Source organism: Diadema antillarum, unplaced genomic scaffold, assembly GCF_040938485.1.
Source record: "Diadema antillarum isolate AM-2024a unplaced genomic scaffold, OU_Dant_1.0 scf00000017, whole genome shotgun sequence".
NCBI classification, from domain to species: Eukaryota; Metazoa; Echinodermata; class Echinoidea; order Diadematoida; family Diadematidae; genus Diadema; species Diadema antillarum.
In genome coordinates, this window is record NW_027270906.1 from 1,883,050 (window position 1) to 1,907,658 (window position 24,609).

At 40.3% G+C, this 24,609-nt stretch overlaps 1 protein-coding gene across 1 annotated transcript in view; it reads right to left on the minus strand.

Moving 5' to 3' along the window:
• Window positions 1-24,609, minus strand: part of LOC139725546 (uncharacterized) — a 56,634-nt gene that overhangs the window by 28,206 nt on the left and 3,819 nt on the right. Inside the window, exons 2-12 of the mRNA XM_071636636.1 lie at window positions 19,557-19,612; window positions 18,751-18,969; window positions 17,600-17,675; window positions 16,634-16,707; window positions 14,851-15,496; window positions 13,078-13,206; window positions 11,526-11,636; window positions 11,033-11,110; window positions 8,900-9,039; window positions 7,061-7,139; window positions 1,359-2,096 (exon numbers count right to left, since the gene is read on the minus strand). Coding sequence (XP_071492737.1) covers window positions 1,359-2,096; window positions 7,061-7,139; window positions 8,900-9,039; window positions 11,033-11,110; window positions 11,526-11,636; window positions 13,078-13,206; window positions 14,851-15,496; window positions 16,634-16,707; window positions 17,600-17,675; window positions 18,751-18,969; window positions 19,557-19,612 — 2,346 coding nt within the window. The remainder of the gene's footprint in view (window positions 1-1,358; window positions 2,097-7,060; window positions 7,140-8,899; window positions 9,040-11,032; window positions 11,111-11,525; window positions 11,637-13,077; window positions 13,207-14,850; window positions 15,497-16,633; window positions 16,708-17,599; window positions 17,676-18,750; window positions 18,970-19,556; window positions 19,613-24,609) is intronic.

Below are 24,609 nucleotides of genomic sequence, written 5' to 3' on the forward strand. Positions count from 1 at the left end.
CGAGTCATGTAGATAATGTAAGATACACATGTATTCTTGAACAGGGTAAGGAGGAGTGTGCCCTTGCAAACTAAATATTGTATTGTTTTGTAGTCTGTCTATAGAAATGATTAGGAAAAGATAATGTGTGGGTTTATTTTAGTAGAGTAAATTGGTATTGCCATAAAGTGTTCATGCGATGATGTCGGTAAAATGCATTTGGTGTGCATTGAAAAATTGTGCTTTCGTTAATGGATAACGTTTGTGAATAACGACTTTAATGTAATGACGTGGTTTCCTTTAAAGAAGGCAGGCAGTTCAACTGTTTCTACCAGTATTTTTTGTATGTTTGTTTGTTTGTTTGTTTGTTTGTTTGTTTGTTTGTTTGTTTAATGTACAGTAAACCTCATAGCAGCAAGATTAATCTTGCTACAATGGACCTTGGATGTATTAAAACCTGTAGATGATTAGTTCAATAGAAGATGTCCCGGAGTTCCGGTACATGGAGATGATCCAGTCAGGGTAAAATTGTAGGGCACTTAAAACCAGTGTCACAATAATCATGAGATATAAGAACAAGTGTGGGTGTGCCAGAATGTATAGGTATGTGTACTGGAGTTTGCTTGTTCTATGTTTGTAAATATATCAAGTAAAGTAATCTAAACCCTAGTCAAGGGACTGACTAGTCTCGAGAGGGGGTTGTGTCACGGAATGGAATAAGACTATGCGAGAATCATTCATATAGAAGTTAATGTCAATGTGCGTGCGCCACAAATGATGCACGCCCGTAGAGCATGAGCACAGCATGGGCTCTGGGTATAAAAGGGAGGGGGGCAAGTGAACGTGGCAGATTGTTTGGGGGAGAAGCGGAGGGCCGGAACCGGTGGCGAGATTTGAAGAAGGCGTGGCTACGCGCAGTTTATAGAAGTAGCCAAGTGCGGTCCGGGCAGACAGAATTGTGAACGCCGATTGTTGAGTAAGTCAATTTCACCTTTCAATAAAGGCTTCGGTCATTTTGTAATCTTAAAGGATATTGTGAGATCAGCTGTCATGTTTAGAGCATGCATTTCTGTACCCTGTTCAAAGGAGTGGTCGTGAGCGAGAGTGGTCCCGTTACACCACCACTGTGTAATGTCCTGATTCCGCAAAATTAAAAGCACACAAAATCTATCTTACTCAGCCTGGTGGCAATAAATTGCTTGCTCAAAAATATCTAACTCTTCTGAATACACATACGTTTTTTTACCCGGTTTTCACCGATTTCTTTGGCGTGCCGCCAAGCGGCGGCAGTGGAGGTCTATCGCCGAGACAATTTCTCGGTATGCCACACCACGATCACTGTCTGGCACTTGCCACATCTTGAATGTTGTTTCAAGTACCTTGGAAAGGATTGCTGCCGGGATGGCACGCACAACCCCTCTGGTTGAACGGTTCGACGATTTCCCACTGCAGTTGCATTGCGCCAGCTCTTTCGGGGACATCAACTGCACTATGAATCTCTTTGCAAAATTGGCTCGCGAGCGACTCTGAGTCTTTAATAGAGCGAGGTCTTTGTGACTGAACTTCCAGCCATCTTCTGGCGCACCTTTTCCATCACTCTTCCCCTGCCCCTCTCCTTTGTTCTCACCAAGTATTTTGTTGACCTTAACGAGTAATTTGTTCTTCTTACCAAGAAATTTGTTCTTCTTAACACGTAATTTCATTTTTCCACCAGTCAATTTGTTTTTCTCACTAGGTAATCCCTTTATGGCGAGCAGCTGGTCCATCTTCTGGTCCATGATTTCCAGCTTCTCAAGTATTTGTCTCATGGAAACCCTCTCAGTATTTTCCTGTTGCACGTCACCGCCCCCGACGCTAGTATCATGAGGCATAGTGTCTGCCCAATTTGCACATTCATTATCCACTACACTCTCCCCCTCCAGCCACTCATCCGTGCAATCGTGCACTTGATCACCATCAACTTCCCTTGCAGCCACTCCCTGACTTTCTAGGACATGAACCTCAATGTTATCGATAGTCTGGGCTCCTTTTTCTGTCCTATGAACAACAGCTGTGGTGCTGCTCTGGTTTTCTGAGGGCTGACGACGATACACTCCGGTCCTTGACGTGACGATAGCCTGGACAAACAGATGTGAAAATTATGATGCAGTAAGTCTGAATCTTGGATATTTTGGTCAATCAATGTCAAATCAAACATTGAATGATTTCCATAGCAGCGTTCGAGTATGGCGTTGATGTTATCTCAACACCAACATTTCTTTCAGTACTGTACTTGAAATCAGTCAGTGTTAGGGGATTGACCTCGTATTTGTGACTCCTATGGATATTGGTTTTGCTGATCAGGGTGTCCCATCTCATGATGTGGAGATAAATTCAGTTCAACTGAATTCAAGTCATACATATCTCCAGTCACAACTTTTGCTAACTGTGCTAATAGCACTGTCTGCTGAACTAAATGCTCCTTATAGTATTTTATTATGCATCTGGGTACAAAGAGAAGATGCAAATGGCAGTATGATCATTTTTTTTTCTCTCTCTCTCTCTCCAGATTGTCAAAAGAATTTGCAGGAGAAGTGTAGCGTGGTGAAAAGTTTCTCAATGTCCAAGCAGCATTCCACAGACATTCGAATCAAAGAACTTTGGCACTGTCCTACAGAATACAAAAGAGTGATGAAGAGGATGCAGAATGTGAAGTATTCATGACACACTGTATATGCCATATATTTCATGAGGTTTTTATTTTTTCGTGAATTTCGTGAGTTGGATTCTATTTGTAAATTTAAAAACACGCAAAAATATTAACTCTGATCCTGACTTAAATGTGACGTGCCTGCTTACATCGCTCCATTCATCACCATCCTCTAAGATCGCAAATTTAACCATTCACGAAGTCGTCAGGGAGTCTTGATTTGCGAAAAAATATACTTGCTAAATACACGCCGTACACCATATACCACCATACTACTCAAGCACGAAATATTATTAGTTACCCCCTGCTTGTTCACGAAATACGGGCAAATATCTACGGTCTGATGCCATATTCCATTCGGCCTCCGGCCTCATGGAATATGGCACCAGACCGTAGATATTTCCCGTATTTCGTAAGAACAAGCAGGGGGTAACGATTTTATCTTTTAGTGTAAGTGCTAACCTTCTTCTCGCTGATTTCCCCTCGTGAATGATGTTGAAATCGCCGGCTGTCAACCATGACCATGGTGACTTAGACCTACGTCTCGCGAGCTGATTACTGTATGCGCGCATACAATGTACAAAATACGTACAAGCCACACTGCAGTAGCCAGATACGTAAGTTGCTGTTGTCGTTCATCAAGCGTCTAGTGGTCTCAGGTTATGTGCGTAATATGCTTGAGGACCGAGCGCTGTCCATTTGTTTTGTACAGGATTAGCGCGCACTTTCCTATAAGCGTCTTTGGTACACGCGCAGCTAGCTGGGTAATATGACGTCATATCACGGAATACGGAATATATTCAGTGGTGGATTTAGCGCATGCGCACAATATAACCTTATCACGGAATATGGATATTCAGTGGTAGATTGACCAATGAGATTACAGAATTCACGATCACTAAAAGATAATCATGAATACATCTCAACAGAAGGATCACAGAGTAAGTCTACATATCATATAAAATCAGTAAGAATCTACCCGTGTCCAAAGAAACAGTTACACAGCATAAAGCTTTAGAGAAAATGAAAATATATTTCAGTATATTTTAAATTCATGGCAGTTCAATGCATGCACGACTTAAAAAAAAAAACCATTGAGAATTGACAACATATACAAAGAAGGTTATTAGTTTAGACAATCAAATAGAATAGCAAAAAACACTATCCCCTGGAGTTTTGCTTTAAATTTGATCCATGTTTCAGCACTACAAGCTTGCAAAGTAGGTCTATGTATCACCTAAAATCAGTAATCTACCCTTGTGATTGATGAGATTAATACACAATGTAGAAAGTAAACAACACTGTGGTCATAAAAGTCAAACAACGAAACGCCAGCAACTTGGTATGAAAAATGCCACGAGTTCTAATTTATCTTGACTCTACAGCTTTTAAAAAATCTATGTGTGCAGCAATAAAATGATTACAAGTACTTGAAAGGCACTTTGAAAATGAAACCTAAAAAAAGGACAAGTTCAGTGCGTAGAAGATAGCGGTTGTGTATAAATTTTAAACCATACGCTGTAATTCATCAAAATGATAACGAAACTTGAGTCAAAATGTAGACTTTTCGCTCATGAACGCACCTTAATGTATTCCTTGAAACAACTCTTCGAAAATAAAAACAAAACAAAAACAAAACAATACAAACAAAGGAAACTAATGCAAGTGCTTACCCATCTATCAGTGTATTTCACAATAGGATGAGCCCGATTGCCACATCAGATGTGCACAAGGCTGCGTTGGATTTACGTATTTGCACCAGATCAGAATTCTACTACACTGTGTCAGAATTACGCATAGCCGCAGGTAAAATGTTACTATGCTGAAAACACAAAATTACACTGAATGGAATTCATCTTTTATCTCACAAATATTTTGTGTAACGAAACAACATATAACTATACGTATGTTAGACGCTACACTATGACAATCGCTTGAAAGGAAATGGACAACAAAAACATGTTCAATGGGACTTGTAATAAGTGCTTTATCAATACATAACAAAGAAACAAATGGCTGTCTTTGCCCAAGCCCTACATTACTATTCATAGATTACTAAAATATTAAAAGCCTGCACTCTCTGGCCCGAATTCACGAAGGTGGTACAAATGAAACCATGGTTTAAACCATGGACAAAAACCATGGAGCGCCAAGTGTCGCATGGAATATTTCGATACGAAATCAGTCATTTCGTTGATGAAATGATTATTTCGTAACGAAATAACAACATTTTGTAACTAAATGAACATTTCATCCATGAAATGATAATTTTGTTAATGAAACGGTCATTTTGTCTACGAAATGACCAATTTCGTAACGAAATATTCCATGTGACACTTGGCGCTCCATGGTTTTTGTCCATGGTTTAAACCATGGTTTCGTTTGTACCACCTTTGTGAATTCGGGCCTCTGTGGGTAATAGTTACACCTTACAACTTAGTTTAAGTTTTGGAGGGGTTTTTTTTTCCGGCTACAGTGTGGCTAGTTAAGTAAAACTTTCAATCATATTTGTCCAACTTACCAAAATTCATTTCCTCCTCACCATCAGGCTTCATCCTCCAATAGCTAGCCAAAATAAGAGCATCGTCGTGCCCTTGGAAATGCATGCAGTCGGTTGGAAGCTAAACTCCTTGTGCACATAATGTAGATGCTGCTGTTTACTTTTTTGGGCTAGGCGATTTTGGCATGCTAAAGGAAGCACACATGAAAATATGTGCACCATCTCGCACACCTCCAGAACTGCTTATGAGGTCTACGGTGTAGAATTCATTAGAGAATGTATCAATATGAATTGCACACAATGGAGGATGCATCTTTGTGACATCCATACTTTTTACCCTACCAAGAAATTGTTCCCCACAAGGAGTATCTGAACCTAACAATATACCCCACATGTGCACATATCCAAGAACACATACACATACACACACACACACACACACACACACACACACAAACACACACACACACAAACACACATCCACAGATGCTCACACAACATATCAGACCATACCCTTGATATTCAATGTCAAAAATGTTCATAAATTTTCATCAAAAATTTACAGTGTGGCCTTTACATGGGTGAACTATGATATGACACATACTATTTTTCTGCTATTCATGGGCAAAATAAGATACAATTTGGTAAAAGACTTGTGGCAGTCACACTTTAACACTTGACACTACAAATTTATGCGTGAACTGCACATACAAAAAGTGACTGCTCTTGTCAAACATGAAAAGATGCAGCCATGAAATTGCTTTGTAGTGCTTAGTGGACAAGTGATTATAAAGAACAATCAAAATGCCACAAATCAACTGACAACTCAAAAACACAACAATCACAATTTTGCTCCCAGACACAGATTTAGGTGGCCATGTCCAGAGTGTTCAGGTATTTTCCACAGGTAATTACTGCATTACACACAGGCTATGCTCAAATATGCATGCACTCGATGTGAGTTGAGACGTTGTGCATCCATTGAAGTGAATGTGGCCCTCACATGTAATCATCAACAGCAAACTTGAATGACAAGGTCTTTAAGTTTGTATTTTGTAAATGAACGAAAAAGGCATGTTCATTGCCCAACAGGAATAGTGGAACTCTGTTCAGCAGACGACATTCATCACCATACTAGAACAACAGTATATATGATAATTTAGAGGTCAACCTGCTAACACCGACTGATTTCAAGTTCAGGATTATCACTAACGTTACTGTTGGATAGCACCAATGCCAGCATTCGCATCACACTAAAAATCACCCACTGTGCTGCTTGAGTTTGTCATTAAACTTTATAAACTTATATGTTACGGTCTCTGAGGTAACTCACTAAATGCAAAAAAAAAAATAATAAAATCATGTGCAGGGAATAATTTTCCAACTCAAATTTGATTAGCAATTTCAGCTGAACAGTATTTCAAATGGTATCCTGCACACTTTTATGAAAGAAAACTGCTACACAAAAGCTAGTTTGCATAGCAGTGGTGTAAAATGCACAGCAAATTGCGATGCGGTACCAGGAAAATTATTCCCGGCATGTGGCATGACCTTTGGTTGCACACTGTACTTTTGTTCTCATGCCGCTGTGTGATAGGTAGTGACTCTTCATGTCCACAGTACTGTAAATGTACAACAAGCAAAGTATTTTATCTGTCTGTTCAAAAATTAGTCAATGGATTCTAAAGACTAATGTGAAGCCAGGCTTACATCAGATACAAATCAAACTGTCAGATTGGAATTGTACATGACCAAAGAGATAAAATTGCATTCCAGGGCCTTTGCAGAAGGTTTGTGAATTGTCTGCAGCATAAACAGAGATAAATGGACAGACACACATACATGTATCAGATAGAGCTTCAAGATGAGAGACAATCAAATCAAATTCTTACCTTCTCGTACTGGCTCATCTTCTGCTCCTCTCTCCTCTCTCTCATGGCTCTGGTTTCCAGATCTCTCTCTCTTTCAGAGCTTCAATGGGACAATCAAAGAATGCCATCATAACAAACAAGATTAAATGACAAAATTTCATTACAGCAGAGCAAATCTTTCAGTCTCATAAGTATTCTTTATATTATCTTTATATACTTTATTTGTTAGGCTAAAAGCAAAATAAAACAGCTAGTCCTGAGAACTTTGTTATAAAGGCAGTCACCTGTACCTCAAACCAGGGACTTTTTGATTGTGTGGACGAGGACGGCATTCTTGTACTAGAGCGGTTCTGAATGACTGCAGTCCACTCATTATGTCCGTGGTGTTATCAATCATTTCAATTTTCAGTGCACGCCATTCATGACATACTGTTATGACATCATGGCCCATTTCTCCTGCCGACTGGCAACTGGTGCGCCAAGCAATGACGTCACTCACGTCTGGATCTACAAGGACGTGAAATCCTTTGAAGACACGTTCTCGATTCTGCGGTTGGACATGCTGGAGAACCTGGAGCATGCGCAGTTCCTTTCAATGATGTCACTACCTCGCCATCCACGTCCAGGACGTGAAACCGAAAAGTTCCTCCTATTTTGTGAATCATGCACACCTCTCCAGATTCTTCGATTCACAAGAGACATGGGAACCATTATGGATTCTGTCAATTACCAACATTCACAGCAATGACTTTCAGCATGCATTGCTCCTTCATACTTTTTTTAAAGAATGAAAAAGAAAAATACATTAAAAATACTGTGGTGGCAGTGCAGAAATTCGGTTCATTATGAACCAAAAGGATGCTTCAGAGACTCCAACCCAAAGCACCTTCTGATCTGGAGATTCTCCCGCCTGAAACCCCTAGCAAACGGGAGACTCCAAGTTGATGTGGGCGAAGCGCGAAGTTCCTAGGGTTCTAGATGTTCTCTGGTGCTATCTAAGGCTTATTTTTTTCAACATACAATAGCAATAAGTAAGAAATCCTTTCCAACGGGAGACACAGAGCCAGGGCGGGAGAAATTAAATCTCAAACGGGAGAACGGGAGATTTTGCAAAAATGGGTTTTCGGCGGGAGATCTCCCGTCGAAAACGGGAGAGTTGGAGTCTCTGATGCTTTGTACTGCAGACTTTGGAGGATTGCGTACAAACGTACACTGGCACTTCAAGACAGCACTCAAGAAATCCCTCTTTGCCTTTCTGACTGGCTCATGCTCTGAAGTTCAAACCAAGCAATTTGATTTCTCCAGTGACGAACCTACTACACATACATAAACACTAATACTGTGAGGATACTATTGATAGTGAAGGAATACACCAAGTTATCAAGCAAAGTGCTTTTACATCATTTCTGCAGGCATTTGTTTTTTATTTTGTTTTGTTTGTTAAGGCCGGAAGTTACCATGACAACGAATCAGCATACTGTTCCCATCAGTGACATCCACACAGCTTTCTGCTATATCCTGAATTCTTTTGGAACAGGTGCATTCTTTTCAATCTTTCAATCGATGATTTCTTAAGCATTGATGTCTTATGACTATCTGCATACATTCATACAGCAGCATTGTTCAAAAGACATATCTTTGGTAGATATGACCTTTTTGAATGATGGATGTTGGAAAGAAGAGTTATTAGAGTGATTAGGCCATGATCCATACCAAGACACAATGTGTATTAATAAGCAGTGAAAATCATAGGTCACAAGAAAAGTGTGATGTAACGCCTTAAAAAAATTTTTAAAAAAAAACTTTTCAAGATTGCATATGTCATAGAGATGGTACTTATCACAAAAACTAAATCATTACCTTTGATGCCGTAGACTAGACAGCATACTTTGGATGTCGTTCACAGTCACGTCAAAGAACTCATCTGGAACATCATCGGGGCCATGTCTCATCATCATCTCTCGGTCTGCGGAGAAGACTAGCTGATTCCTCTCACAGGGCTGTGTACAAGAAAGGAATTCACAGTGGGTGTCAATGGAACCAGGGGTACCGGAATGCAGGCCTCTGATGTGTCTAAAGCTTGCCGCAACTATGGCGACAATAATTACGTGGCGAAATACCACACACCCACAAGCTAATTAAGAATTTGTATAATATGCATCCAAGTGAGTCCAGATTCTCAAAGTTTCAACTCGAGCTTACATTCCTAATACCAGTAAATTATGACCCTGGAAATTATCAATGACCAAACAAGAGATCCACAGGCATCTTTGCAGCACCTTCATAATATGAAGGAGTGTGTATGAAGGTTATGTGGAGTATCATAAACCATTTTCATAAATTTATCTTGAGATTTGAGGATTGCTGCAGGCCTCTTGTTCAACACCACTTAAATTTTGGTATTTGGGCCCTGCCCTACGGGCCCTTTTTGGACAACCACCATCATTTGTCCATATTATAGTCCCCTTCCCATTGATGATTCCGGCTACTTTTGGTCAAAATCCAGCCACCTCTTTTCAAGAAGAAGATAAGAAGGCCTATGTCAGAAATCATAAAAAGTTGCAAATTAGGGATATTTGGGCCCCAGCCTAGGGGCCACCTGGAGGCATTCCCACCATGTGTAGGAACTATGATCCCATCCCACCTTGAATGATCAATACCAAGTGTGATAAAGCCACAATCAAGCTTTTGAGAAGAAGATGAAAACATGAATAAGTTTAAGGCTAGGGCATGAGGTACGCCTGCCAGGTAACATTTGCAAGGACTATTTGACTCTCGTGAGCTTTCAATGCAGAACAAACAAACAAACAAAATCCAAAACCTGCATTGGTTGTGATGATGTGCACCCTCAAACAACACATGCATACACACTCAGATAAAGGTATGAAAATGCATACACACTCAGATAAAGGTATGAAAAGGCATTCACATCCATGATTTATCTCCGATCTTTCCGATACCATCAGTATTATAATGGCCTTCCTGGCAGACTGTCACAATGTTACCTCTGGGCAGATTTTGTCTGGGTTATATTCTGGCAAATGAGTGGAAGTTGGGTTGGGTGAAAAGCGGAGGAAGGAGTACAATGTAACTAAATGCTGGCAGTACAAACTAGCAAGATGGCATCAATTGGCAAAGGATATATGTGACCGTGCACCACAAAAACCAACAAAAAGTTACACCCCTAGATTTTATGTGAAGACTCAAAAAAGGTGAAATGGGTCAACCAAGTCAATTTAGAGTTTTTCATACTTTCTGAAAGAGCTTGCCTTCTACATTATTCCTCAGTATGGGATCATATAATGAATGGGAAAGTGTGTTTTCAGCAGTTTTTCTACAATCCTTTTTTGTATCTAGAGTAGTGTGACCAGGAATGTCTTAGAGGCCCCTTTTCATTTCTTGAAAACCTTTTGCACACTTTTCACTTTGAACTCTAATAACTTTAGGATAATGCTACTGTTTTGAAAGTTAGCAACAATCATGGACATAATGTGCTGATAGAGCATGCTTAATTTCAGCTTAATCTGATAATCCCTTCATTGTTGTGGCTCTGGTGGTTTACAAATGTTTTGTTCCATTCATCGCACAGCTAGCATGGCGTAGTTAAGTTTAAGTACTTGAATAGACCCTGCACTTCACAGCCTCTTTTCTCGGTTCACACTTTTTTCACACATATTTAGATAGGTAAAGAGAGTCCATTCTAAATAAGTTATACATCATTTTAAAGCTTAAGAGTCTGCTCTTTTAGAACCTGCCCTCAATTAAAAAAAAAAAAATCCATCTCAGGCGATTTTTGTCAGTTTTGTGATGCAGGGTCACATATATGGGTATAACAAAGCTTCATTATTTCTAATTCCTGCCTCAGGCTGCAATGATGTATGTGCAATGGAAAGACAGAATGATGCATAACTCCATGGAAAATCAGTATTAAAAGACAATGGATGGAAGGGCTTGATTGCAAAGGTTAGAAGATTGAGTAAGCTATGGCCTTACCTGATCAAGGGCAGGCCGCTTGGAGGGCGCCTTCTTCTTGCCTTTTCCTGGACTGTCGGCTGCATCTGACTCTGGGAACTGGGGATGGGATGAGGGGAAATTTCACATTGAAAGGTTAATGCATGACAAATAGTTGCCTTAGTTATAAAATGATCCACTCATTCTAAGCAATATTTCATAGGATATTGTTGCTCAACCCAGGTGTCACTTCTGTTCTTGATTATATGGTTGACCAAACACCACATCTGAATCAACATATGTTGCTGCCTTACATACACAAAACTTAATGTCCAATGGAAATGTTTAGTTTATGCACACATTTTGTATGCACTCCTATTTTGTGAACACGCATGAAATCTTGAATAAATAAATAAATATTGGCTTCACACTATCTCACTCTCTTTTTTTCATGCCTGACACACCACAAAATATGCAGAGGTGTGCGAGAAGGGGAAGATAAATAGAACGTCCATTCGACTGAAGCCATGCTCACCTTGAAGTCTGAAAACGCCATGGCAGGATGCCTGGGTTGAGGTGTGGGTTGTTGGCTGCGGACGGCCTGGACCATTGACTCCATCAGGGCTGTCTGCATTGACTGCACCATCTTTGAATAATCAAAGACAGCATACATGTATAGCATAAAACCTGGCATTAGTACAAAAATACACAATTTCATATTTTCACTTCATTCATGCTGCCTAAATGTGTGTTTCCTGCGGTATATCAAGCGATATAATTTAAAACATACAACAAAAACCACATGATAAAGAATTTGGGAGAAATATTGACTTTTGAAAACAAGACATGGTTATGACAAAGCAGGGTTACAAAAATTGCCCAAAACACAACTATACCATGGACTTGTTTCTGGTGTAGCCTTTCCTGTAGACCTAAAGACTAAACTATATACAAATCATATGTCCATGAAAAGTGGCACATAAAGACTGAGATACATTAATATATCAACATAAGAAGCAATCCTCAAATGTAGTAACACGACTTACCATTCACAATAGACATTTTGATTTTGTCTTTATATTGTGATAATACATCTTTTTGCTATAGTTTTCACCATTAGATATTAGTGTTTCATATGGTAGAGAAAACAATTCTCTCTGAAATGAACCATTTTGTTTATCACATAAAGCTGCCTGTTTTGGTTGCAGATTTTTCAATAGCCTCTTAATTGCTGAATTTATGATGAATCTTTAGTTGGCAACATGTGCACAAGATATAAAGTTTCAGCTTTTCTGACGATATGGTAATTTTTTTGTAAATTTCTTTGCAACGTTGTACACATTCAATGCATTTTAATAACCGGTGCCACCTAACATTTCCACAGTATAAGATATGCAGTAAAATTCAAAAGAACCAATGGATCTACAGATGACACAATGATAGATTTGGCAGCAAAAATTCCTCCAGAACATGTTGGGCTAGTAAAGGTAAATCTATATAACATCCATGGACAAAAATATCCACCCTACATTATCTAAATTCTAATTTACAGCACTTCGCCATACTTACCCATAGTAGTTTTACAATTGCTACTTGTTACCGTAATCATGATTAGCCACCACTAAATATTACACATTTTTCCTTTAAGCCCCTGTATTACAAGTCGGGAAACCCTGCCAGGAGCCTATATAAGCAGCTCTCTCGCCGCCTCCTTTCACTTTTATTACCGCGCGTTCGTTCAGCGAGCACCAGTAGAAAATAACCTCCTGAAGTTTAACAACGCGTTACTGCGAAATACGCTCAACGTGGCCATGACTTCTCGACTTGCAAAAGATATCAAAATACAAAAAGATTCGGCGAAGGTAAAGCCGAACACAAAACTATTCATCTACGAAGGAAAAATCGAAGGAAAAACATTACAATACAGAAGCCACAAGTCAAAATCTTGCGGTAAAGGTAAAGCCATCGCAGAGTAGTAACTCTGCACAGAGCTCGATACCGCAGAAGGGCAAATCACCTGGTGATACCACCCCGCCTAATCCCCCTACTTCTGGCCCATCCTGCATTATCATCTAAATTCTACCAACCTTCTCCTCCTTCTCCAGCAGGTTCTGTATTCTCCTCCGGGCGTAGTCATTCAGGGCCACACCCGTCTGGCTCTCAATCATGTCTACCTCTCGTCTGGCTCTCTCCACGGTGGGTGAGTCTCCCTCTGGCTGCAGTAGATGAAGTCAACATTGTAACATACAGGTAGTACTGATCAAGACTCTAGCCTGATGAGGTTCACAAGAACTTAATGTAGCAAGAAGAGCTGCTGAAAACTGCTTATCCAATAGTGGCAAGTAATCAGGTTAGGGCTCGCTGCTTGCTCGGCCCATCACTCATGCTGTTGCTATTTCACTCTTTTCCTTTCTTTATCCCTCTGTTGTACCTTATCTTGTTTGATGTTGCCTTCCTATTCATCCTTTTCCTTCACAGGTTGCCCCAATGGTCCTCGGGATCATTACTGACCCTCCTCTGTCTTTTGAATGTCCATCCTCCTGCTTTTAATAATCCCCCTCCCTTTACCTGTTGGGCTCCTTGCTCGTGACCTCCAACCCTTCCCTTTTGTTTTCTTTGTTCCGTGTCCCTAGCCCTCCAATAACTGTTCTTGTTATATGAAGTCCTTATATGTGATTGCTTTCCTTGCCTGTTTGTTATTTTGCCTCTGATGAAGATTCTGCTAGGATCGAAAGCTCAGGCCCCTTTTGACTCCAGTTCTCAAGAACTTAATGCCAGTTTGAATGTGTTTTTTTTTAATTTGTTTTTCTCCTTCTCATAATGCAAAATACTATTAAATGCCTAGTTTTCTCTCAGTTCTTTAGAAATTAGCTTCAATATCTTCCCTAGCTGTATTAATGAAGTCAAAGCTGTGTCATACAAAGGGATAAGAATGAATTTACAATACATTGATATAGCAGTGAGTACATTGGTGAAATAATACCGACCCAAGTTCTCTCTCTCTGCTCTTCCCTTGGTTGCAGTACCTCCCTCTGATTCTATGTGCGAAGTCAACAAAACCAATTACACATACAATGATCACTGATATATTTATGACTTCATTTATAGGATAACAATGATTCCTAGTTCTCTGTTTGCTTTTCCCATTGCTGCTGTACCTCCCCTGGCTCTCAAGGTGACCATGAAGCTGTGTAAGTAACAGTCGAAGAATGTAGAATGCCCAGTGCATATGGATTGGACAACAAATCAGCAATGTGCATTCTGACACATGGTAACACAATACTGTGAAGGCAAAAACATACTTCGGTTATAACATGGGAAACTTGCACTCATCAAGCATGCTTAAACCAGGGTTGCACACTACCCCATTTTTTTTTATACCCGTCTACTGGTCCAACCTGTCTGTTGGACCAGTAGGTACCCAGTGTTTTCCTTTTTTACTGGTCCATTTCGGAAAAAGTTACTGGTCCAAAAGTGATTTCTACTGGTCAGGGACAGTCGGACCAGTGCCAGTGTCCAGCGTTGCTTAATCAGATTTCAGTGAAAACATTTCTTTCATTCAGAAAATATTTTCCACACTACCCCAGTACAACTGTATCAGTTTTTTTTTTTCTTTTTTAAATCTGCCTTAATGCTAGTAAACAGTGATGCCTACGGGCCTCGAAGTTCCCTTATAACACTTGCTGTAATTCCCTCTATTCATGTGATTAAACTAAAAACTGCCACACAGTCCCAATTGGAGAAGTGTTTAGAACCTTTGATTCCATTAGTAAATCGATGCAACTATCTCTCACAACTGTACACTGGCAATGACTTCTTTTCTGGACAATGACATTGATAATTTGATTACAGCGACTTACCGCTTCTCTTGCCAAAAGCGAGTGTATTCTCCTCTTGGCATATTCATCCACAGTCAGCCCAGAACCGCTGTTGGGGTTATGACTGGTGTCATCTGCTACTTTCCTTCCACCACTCTCACCCTCTCCTGCACTTGTCGAAGCACTAAAATGAGTTGCACCAGCTTCGACTGGCTCTTTCTTTGGTCTGACCACTCTCTCCTCCGACTCTGACGTACAAGGTTGACTGGCTGCACTCGACTCGCATTCTGCCATCTCAAAATCTGGCCCCTCCATTTCCACTTTGACGTTGGTCATTTCTGTGTCCATGGGCATTTCATCCCTATTGTCTGGAATGGAACATTCTCTAGCAGCATCACCTGGCAATTCAGAGGAGACTTGCTTATTATCAACGGGTGTGTTCTCAACACATGTGGCCTGAGGGACTACATCTGGTGTTATACTGCACTTCCCCTCTTCCTGCATGAGTTCAATATCCCCATCTCCCTTCATGGAAGTGTCCTGATCTGCACAGGATGCAGGTGTCTGAGACGAAACCATTTGATTTTCAGGGGTGAGGTTACAGGGTATTGCTGGGTTGACAGTGGCAACAGGCTGTGGTTGTGCTGGTTCTGGAGCTGAAGGGAGCTTCACTTCTCTGTGCAGTAATCTAGTTTGGCAGGGAGGAAAGAGACACATCACACAAAAACAGGTAAGATTATGATCACCACCCCAAACAAAGGCTCCTGCTTTGTTTTTTAAACTTTTACTAAACAGCAAGTATTATTTTCCTCATACTTCTTTGAGGAACACTGTTACACACCAAGGATGTAAGAGGCTTCTGTCAAAATCAGCTGTTTATCATACCTGACAATCACAATTTGCTATCTTGACATTACAAATGAAGGCTACAGACTCCATACATAAAGGGATACCAACAAAGAAAGTCAATTTCAATAGAGGACCCACTCAAGTATGCATACGAACCATATATCAAAGAATCGAACAAACAAACATACAAAAATTATTACTATTAGCATATGAAAATCACAATAAGTTACATAACAACATATATCATACAGTGTACATTCACCTGGAAACGGCACAGTTGAAGTAAAACATGAATAACATGTATAGGGAAGCAACACATGGGGAGGTTCTAGCCCTTTCCACGCGGGCATTTCCACAGTAAAAGGGTACATTTCAGGGATGTTGCTTTATTTTCTGTTTCCAATGTGCATTACCCCAAACACAATACCAATTGCTTCAAAGAGGTAATCTATTAAAATTTTTGCCACGACGAAAAATTTGGGGGCAACATATGCAACACTGGACAGACATGTATAGCAATTGTCCAACAATGAATGCTCATTGAAACTTTTTTTCTCAACTGAATGGCCTAATATTGATTAGAAAAGATTATAAGAGTTCTAAAGTTCTATTGAACATTGTGTAGTATACCATTTCTAGTCTTATTGGACAACATGGACAGACAAAAATGCAACAGTTTTGTTTTCTCCAAGAACACTCCCTTGAAGCAGAAGGATTTAATGCATGTTAAGCATGGAAACAAACTGCATGCAATAATACAGGTAACAACATGTGATGCACTTAGGAATATATTCACAGCTTCAGAAGAGCAGCAATAAATCTGCACTGCTGCATTCTGTGACCAGTGTCTATGGCATGTCCAGTGGCACTTACATTGTTCACATATCTTTCCGAGGACAAACATGCCAGGCATTGAATACTAGCTAATGTTTACAGCCTCAGTTACAGCGGAACACAGAGAAATGATATGTTTTACCTGATTATGGCTCTGCCTCCCGTTAGACCAAGTCCCTTCAGTGTTGTAGCCTTCAGCCGAGCTTCTCCGACAATCTGAACACCAAATGAGGTTGAGATTACTTGCAACAATGTCTACAATCAATGCTACATAATGCAATGGACAAATGTTGCGTTTCTCTTCCCTACTACAATCACCGTTTTCCATGAATGTGATGACCCTGGTACAATCCAGCAAACAGCAAGCTATCTTCCAAAGTTACTCAAACTTGAATATGAAGAGCTGTACCTCAATAGCCAGCAATAGCCAGCAAAATAGTGGAAAATCAATGTGTGTCTTTATCATGAGATTTCCAAAAAAACAAAAAACAAACAAACAAACAAATAATTGTCACATACTGGTTTCGGAATCCTATTTCAAATTCCCAACATCTTTATACACTCCATTTCCTATTAAGTGTGTGTGTCCCTTTTGTAACTTTGAAAATTAGATTCCTTCCAATAATCTATATCTATCTGAGTAGGTAACTCGGACCTAATCAAATTGGAAACTTCTTTATGGTGGAGAAGAAATGAAAAGCATATATTTCAAGTGAATTTATAAGGACGTCTAAAAAATGTTATTATTTGTGGTACAATATAGGGGCAAATTCTCAAGTGACATGGCATTAGTTTTTCTTTCTTTTTTCCTCAAAGACTTTCAAGTTATACTACCATAAGATTTCACACAAGATGTTGGGAGCCATTATTCTCAACCCATGCAAAATTTTGTGATGGCTGCAAAAGGGATATAGAATCTTTAAAGCTAAGCATGGACGAAGTACAGGTAGAACTAACAATGTGTGAATTTTCATGTTTCTGTATGTACAGTTCACACTCGATGTATGTTATGTACCAACACATATACTACATCTGACTGGATATCCTGTCTACATACCTACCATCTACCATCTGCCAACCACAGTTAACACTTTTTGACATGCCTTACCTCTTCCCTCATGTAGATGCAAACTGGATGGAGTGTGCCGCCATCGCTTGAAAAAAAGGAAGCAGTCAAGGAGGGTCTGTAACAAATAATATGGATGATCGCTGTTTGAATGAGTCACATATGTCACTGTAGAATTAACATTACAATTGTATACTCCAAATATTTCACGAGGTTTCAATGTTTATGAATTTCAGGAGTCGGTTGGAATCATCAAATTTAACAACAAGCGAAATTATCAAATCTGATCTCAACATGAATGTAATGTGCACACAAACATTTATCCATTCACTATTGAGCTCCAAGATCACAAATTTGCAGAAAACTATACTCCCTAAATATGTGCTATGCTATATGCAATAGCAATGTCTCATATGATCATCACACACTTTCATGTAGAAATCATATCAATTAACCCTTGCACATCATACTGAATGTACAATATGAGATTCAGTCACTGTCATGACCAAGTCCATTTGGTGAGAATCAATCATAGCTTTCCATCACGATATCAACTCAGTTATTCTTTTATCTCTCTTTTTACCATTCCCTAAATCCTTTGGAGTTGTTGTTGTTGTTTTGGTTTTAATGGCGTGTATCACTCAAGATTGAGTATTTATGGAGTTCTTCCCTCCTCCTAGTCTTTTGCCAAGGCCCTCTCGCCGTATGGTGGTGAGTAAATGGGATCGAACGAAGTGAGCTCAGCTGAGTTGGACAGCGCATGGGCCTTTTGATATCTGATTTGTATCCTTATGTTAGCCCACTGAATTACTGACATTTGCTCCCCAATTAGGGGCGCAAAAAAAATCAACCAATCTGCGTGTCTGTTTGCCTGAATCCAACATGCATACAGTGAATGCACGCCACAGACCTCCATTGGTGGTCAGTGATGCATGCGATCAGGCTGGACAATGCCAAGACGGCGGATGTGGAAAGTGCGCCATTCCATTGGTAAACTGGAACCTGTTAAAATGACTATTCAGAAGGGTTTATGTGTAATGTGTGAAGTAGATCTCAAAAGGCCCTCACGCTGTCACGCTCAGCTGGGCTTGCTTTGCCAACCTATTATAGCCATCATACAGTAAGAGGGCCTTGACAAAAGGCTACCCCCACCCCCCACCCCCCACCCCCCACCCCCCACCCCCCATGCCTACCTATCACCTTCCTTCTCCCAGTGTTGGAGCAGTTGCCATAGTGATGTGGATGAATCAAAGCTGCGCTGAAGACGCTCTCCTGACGGAAGCTGCAGCGCCACCACAGCCGTGCCAGACTGACTGCGAGGGGAGCTGGCTTTGACAAGCTCCAACTTGACATTGTTTGGAAGGTTGGCATAGCGAAAGGGAACTTGCACATCCAGCACGGTTCTGTTGTGCCTGGTACGAAAAATTCATCCCAAAGAAAAAAGTAACACTACAAATCTTCAAATAACAGCAATGTTATACCCAAGCTTCATCCCTACGCATTCACTGACATGATTTTTCGTATCGAAGAAACTGCTAAAATACAGCTCTGTTAGATTACACACAGAAAATGGTAGTAACATGAAAACTCGACAGGAAATATCTAAAAAAGATTAGCTTCATTCAAACTGTCACTGACACAGTAATTGTCTTGATCCTACCATGATATAACTGGTTTCATTCCTTATCCTTATGACAGCAGTATCACACTTAATAATACTTACTCGGTCCCTCTTTACACCCGTCTTGCACTATGGCATCACATTTTTTTTTTTTTGAGTCCTGTGAAGGATGATCTAAAAGTCAATTTTCTAATGCACACTTGTATGATAGACTACAATGGAGGTGCCCAAAATAAAACATTACTGTGCACGCTTGTTAACTCATGGGTATATCTGCCGTAAGTATAACTACTACATACTAGTACATTTATTTCGAGCAAATATGACTGATTTGCTACAAAGATGAATTTGAGTTGGTATCATGGCTGGAACACTCACTTTAAGTTGTAGTCATCTGGGTTGTACTTCTGTTTCTGACAAACATTTTCTATGACCTGAGTGAGGAAAGACAATCAAATTTTGCATGAAAAAATTATTGCAAATCCTGTGAGTTTTAATGACCAAGATTTACTTTACCTTATATTTTCTCTTCAATCTGCTCTCAATCTCTATTGCATTCACACATGTGCATTGTACAATGTATTGCTTTATAGTTTTATCATCATGAACTGTCACAGCTTTCTTTCTTCAAGCACTTCTTTCTACATGTGCAAGAAATAATCTGAATATTGTGTTCAATGCCATCCACAACAGATGAATGCTATGAGCCTGATGCAGGTTTCAGGGGATGTTCTGGATTTTTTTTTTTCATTTGTTTTCTTTATTAATTCTGCGAATTCAACAGATGGTGCTACTACTACACTTGCACATGTACATCAACGACACTGTAACGATGAGATGACAGACCATGAACATCAAGTTACATGAAGTCCATCTCAAAATGGGTCTTGGTAAAATCATTCTTTATGGAGAATTTAAAAAAATTATGTGGAGTATGGGGAGTCTGTGAATGTAGACATAGCATCAAGAGTAAAGAATGAGGAAAATTTGACAATCCTTTCAAAAGCTACAAATTTTTGAAATTTTGGTTTCCGAGAAATCCAGTCGTATGCCATTGTCACTGAATAAGGAAACTAGAAATGGAATTTGTGATGGAGTCAAAAGGGGCCTGAGCTTTTGATCCTAGCGGAATCTTCATTAGAGGCAAAATGACAAACAAAGAGGGAAAGCAATCACATGAAAGGACTAGATACACAACAACTTTACAGGCAGAGTCAGGAGAGGGCTAGGGACACAGAACAAAGAAAACAAAAGTGGTGGGTTGTAGTCAAAAGGCAGGGAGCCAAACAGGCAAGGGAGGGGGACTACTAAAGCAGACAAAGGCAGCAGCAGTGGGGCAGTGATGATCCCAAGGATCATGGTCATAGGGGACAATCTGTGAGTGAAGGGTAAAGATGACTAGGGAGGCAATATCAAATCAAGCAAGATAAGGAACAACAGAAGGATAGAGAATAGGAAAAGAGTGAAACAGCAACAGCATGAGTGAAGAGACAGGGGGCGGGGGAGGGCTGAACAAGCAGCGGGCCCTAACCGATAACCTGGTGTACAAAAGGTTAGTGGTCAGAGGGGGAAGACGTGTCTCAGCGGAGCTCTGCTCTTTTAATTTTCTTCGTCAATAATTACCCACGCCGATGAAAATCGGCAGGGGGTTATGTAAAGGGTTCCGTATGTTTGTTTGTTTTTGTTTGTTTGTTTGTTTGTTTGTTTGTTTGTTTGTTTGTTTGTTTGTTTGTTTGTTTGTGTACAAGATAACAAGAGAACGGGTAAACGGATTTGCACGAAATGTTCAGGGGATGTTTGGATAATGGTAGGAAAGAATCGATTAGATTTTGGTGATAATCGGTTGACCCTTGCAAATTCTGTGTGACCTTGAAGTTTTGACCCCACTAGTAGTGACCACTCCGAAAATTTTCCGTTTCTCACTTTGCGATTTTCCGCTACCATACGAAAACATAAACTCCCAAACGATCCGACTTCGCTGCTCAAATGTTCGTAAGAATTCCGAAATTTACGTTTAGGCCTATTTGAGGGACTATGTCCTTCTAGATTTATGAAAGTTCGTTCTCCGTCGCCACAAACTGGCCCGTATTTTGATGATTTTTCAAATTAACATTGATTGTTTTTTTCGTTGGAGGAGCATTTGCTTGGTCGCAGTCACACTGCACGATATGCGCGCTCAATGTCAATGCGTGTGCAAGGCCGCTGACAATGCATCGCGCTCTACACTGTTGGTGCAAAATTGCATCGGGGACGTTGCGGCGCTCGTTGGTGACCGAATACTGGTGCAGTAGACATTTGCATTCAACCCTTGCATTGAATAATTCCCGTAGACACTAATCATAGGGGTAATTGCTTAGGGGGTACGTAAATTTTGTTTTTCTTTTGCGCTTTTGTGGATACCATCAAAGATCGTACACTCATACGACCTTTGATATCATCACACTCTCGGCTTGCTATAATCAAAATATCCCGCAAGAAAACGGTGTATTTCTCGATTTTTAGCGCTTTTTCGGCGACCCGTCGCGTAGACAATACTCTTAAAACTGGACTTAATTCGCGCGCGCTTGGAAAAGTTCCGATTCTGCACTTTTGACGGTGGAATTTGGGATATTTGATGGATTTTTGGAGGAGACTAAAGGACTTTCCTGTTGTGAATGAGTGTTACCGTATGTGAAATGATGTGACTTTGCGTGTGATGTGACTGTAGAACCAAAGATCGTACACCTCAGTCAACGATGTCAGTGTACGATCTTTGGTAGAACTCACTGGCTGGTGATAAAGCACACTGGCAATTAAGTGACCGAATTCTGGTAGATGACCGAATGCACATTATGTTTACCCCGACTTTGTACTTCAGGCGTGGGTCTGCCGCCTTTGACGGCCCCTCTCTAGTTTATGTTATTTTTCGCTGTTTTTATCTGCAATAAAGCTTCCAATATGTTTATGAGCGTTTACTTGCCCCAGGGAATCAGTTTTTGTGATTTTTAGTGGAATGCATCTGAGGATGGAATCTGATTGATTTTCTTGGAATCCCACACTGGATTGCCTCACATAGCGCCGTAGCTGCAATGCACACTGGATAGCGTGGCGCGGGAAACTTTCAACACGCAACCTATGCAGCTGCCCATGTAGCCCCCGCCATATTGCCGCTGCAAGATCTCTGCAATTTTAAACAAGGAAAAGTAGAAATTACGCGGTGCGTAACATATGTCCCCGCCGGAAGTAGCATTTTGTAACAAAATGTGCAATATAGGTAAAAAATCAAGGTCAAAGGTCAAAGAAGTCAAAGGTCAAAATTCTGTGTAGAAGTTTTGAAGCCCTCACCTAGCGCCATCACATAAAGCAAATGAAATCGAAATTGGGTTAGAAATGGCGAAGGAGTAGCATTTTGTAGCCAATGTACAATATAGGTCAAAAATCAAGGTCAAAGGTCAAAGAAGACAAAGGTCAAAATTCTGTGTAGAAGTTTTGAAGCCCTCACCTAGTGCTATCACATAAAGCAAACGGAATCGAAATCGGGTTAGAAATGGCGCAGGAGTAGCATTCTGTAGCAAAATGCACAATATAGGTCAAAAATCAAGGTCAAAGGTCAAAGAAGTCAAAGGTCAAAATTCTGTGTAGAAGTTTTGAAGCCCTCAACTAGTGCCATCATATAAAGCAAACGGAATCGAAATCGGGTTAAAAATGGCGAAGGAGTAGCATTTCGTAGCAAAATGTACAATATAGGTCAGAAATCAAGGTCAAAGGTCAAAGAAGTCAAAGGTCAAAATTCTGTGTAGAAGTTTTGAAGCCCTCACCTAGTGCCATCACATAAAGCAAACGGAATCGAAATCGGGTTAGAAATGGCGAAGGAGTAGCATTTTGTAGCAAAATGTACAATATAGGTCAAAAAATCAAGGTCAAAGGTCAAAGAAGTCAAAGGTCAAAATTCTGTGTAGAAGTTTTGAAGCCCTCACCTAGTGCCATCACATAAAGCAAACGGAATCGAAATCGGGTTAGAAATGGCGAAGGAGTAGCATTTTGTAGCAAAATGTACAATATAGGTCAAAGGTCAAGGTCAAAGGTCACGACTGAAATTCTGTGTAGAAGTTTCAAAGCTCCCATGTAGTGCTATCATATAAAGCAAACAGAATCAAAATTGGCTCATAAATGACAGAGAAGTAGCAAATTGAAGATTTTGATCACACACGGACGCACACACGGACACACGGACACACGGACGGACGGACACACGGACGGACACACGGACACACACACGTACGGAGCCCGTTTCATAGTCCCCTGCTCGAACTCGTTCGGCGGGGACAACAACCTTCGTGTGTGGACATTATTCATCATCATTCATCATTCATCATTTCCTGCTGAGTGCTGGATTATTCGTTTTTAATGTGTATTTGATGTGTATATTTAACTCGGGATACCACGCATGCCAGCGACTTTGTATTTGAGCTACTTTTTATGTCCTGCAATAAAATCTACTGCCGACTTGTTTTTAGTCTACAAATGTCTGCAAATGTCTACAAATGGATATGATTTGCTGAAATGTTGAGGATGGAACCTGTATTCATAATTTTTGGGAGCTGATAAGTGATATACATGTATACACCGGAAGTTTCCCTGTTATGTGCCCTCACATCGTGCAAGTTTTGATTGCCCCTGTCAATGTTCAACATTCAAGGCACCAAGCAATACAGCCGGCGTTATCACGACATTTACTGCATAGCACTGTGTATTTTGCTACGTCCACGATTTGATGTGTGATAAGATTGTGATTCGGAACCATGTGGACCACCTGCTTTTGAGAACGGAGCCTGAGTATCCTTATGAATTCTTAGAAGTTTGAGAAGTTTGAGTCTGTGTAATCTATAACTATAATTATTCGCAGTTTATGGAATGTTTATCACATCTGCAACTGTACAAAATTTACGTGATCAATTTTTGAAGATCAGCATCACTTTATTAGTGCATGTTCCTGCTGGTCAATGATCGTATCAGTCAGTTGAAGTTTGTATTCATTATGGGCCCACATAGGAATACATGCCACTTCTTCATTCTGCCATGGCTGACATTAACTGCACTCATTGTATCTTGTCATCCTTCAACGAGCAGCTATTGTCCAAATTCACTAGGTGGGACCACTTACTGCTTCAATGTGCATACTTACATCCCGAGGCACATACGTGTAGCTAGTAGTGACAGCAATGCCCACAAAGCATCTTTCAAGATCAGTATTTCATCTCAGTTTCATGCCCTGCAAAAATTTTCTACTACAAAGCATAGATATGTACTGACCTTTTCAAAGCTAATGATATTATGTCAGACTTTCATCTCGTTGAGCACGGTTGCCCAGTCAGGTGACATCCACCCTAACCCTGGCCCTCGCACTAAGTACCCCTGTGGGGTTTGCTCCAAGGCATGTAAGTGGAACCAA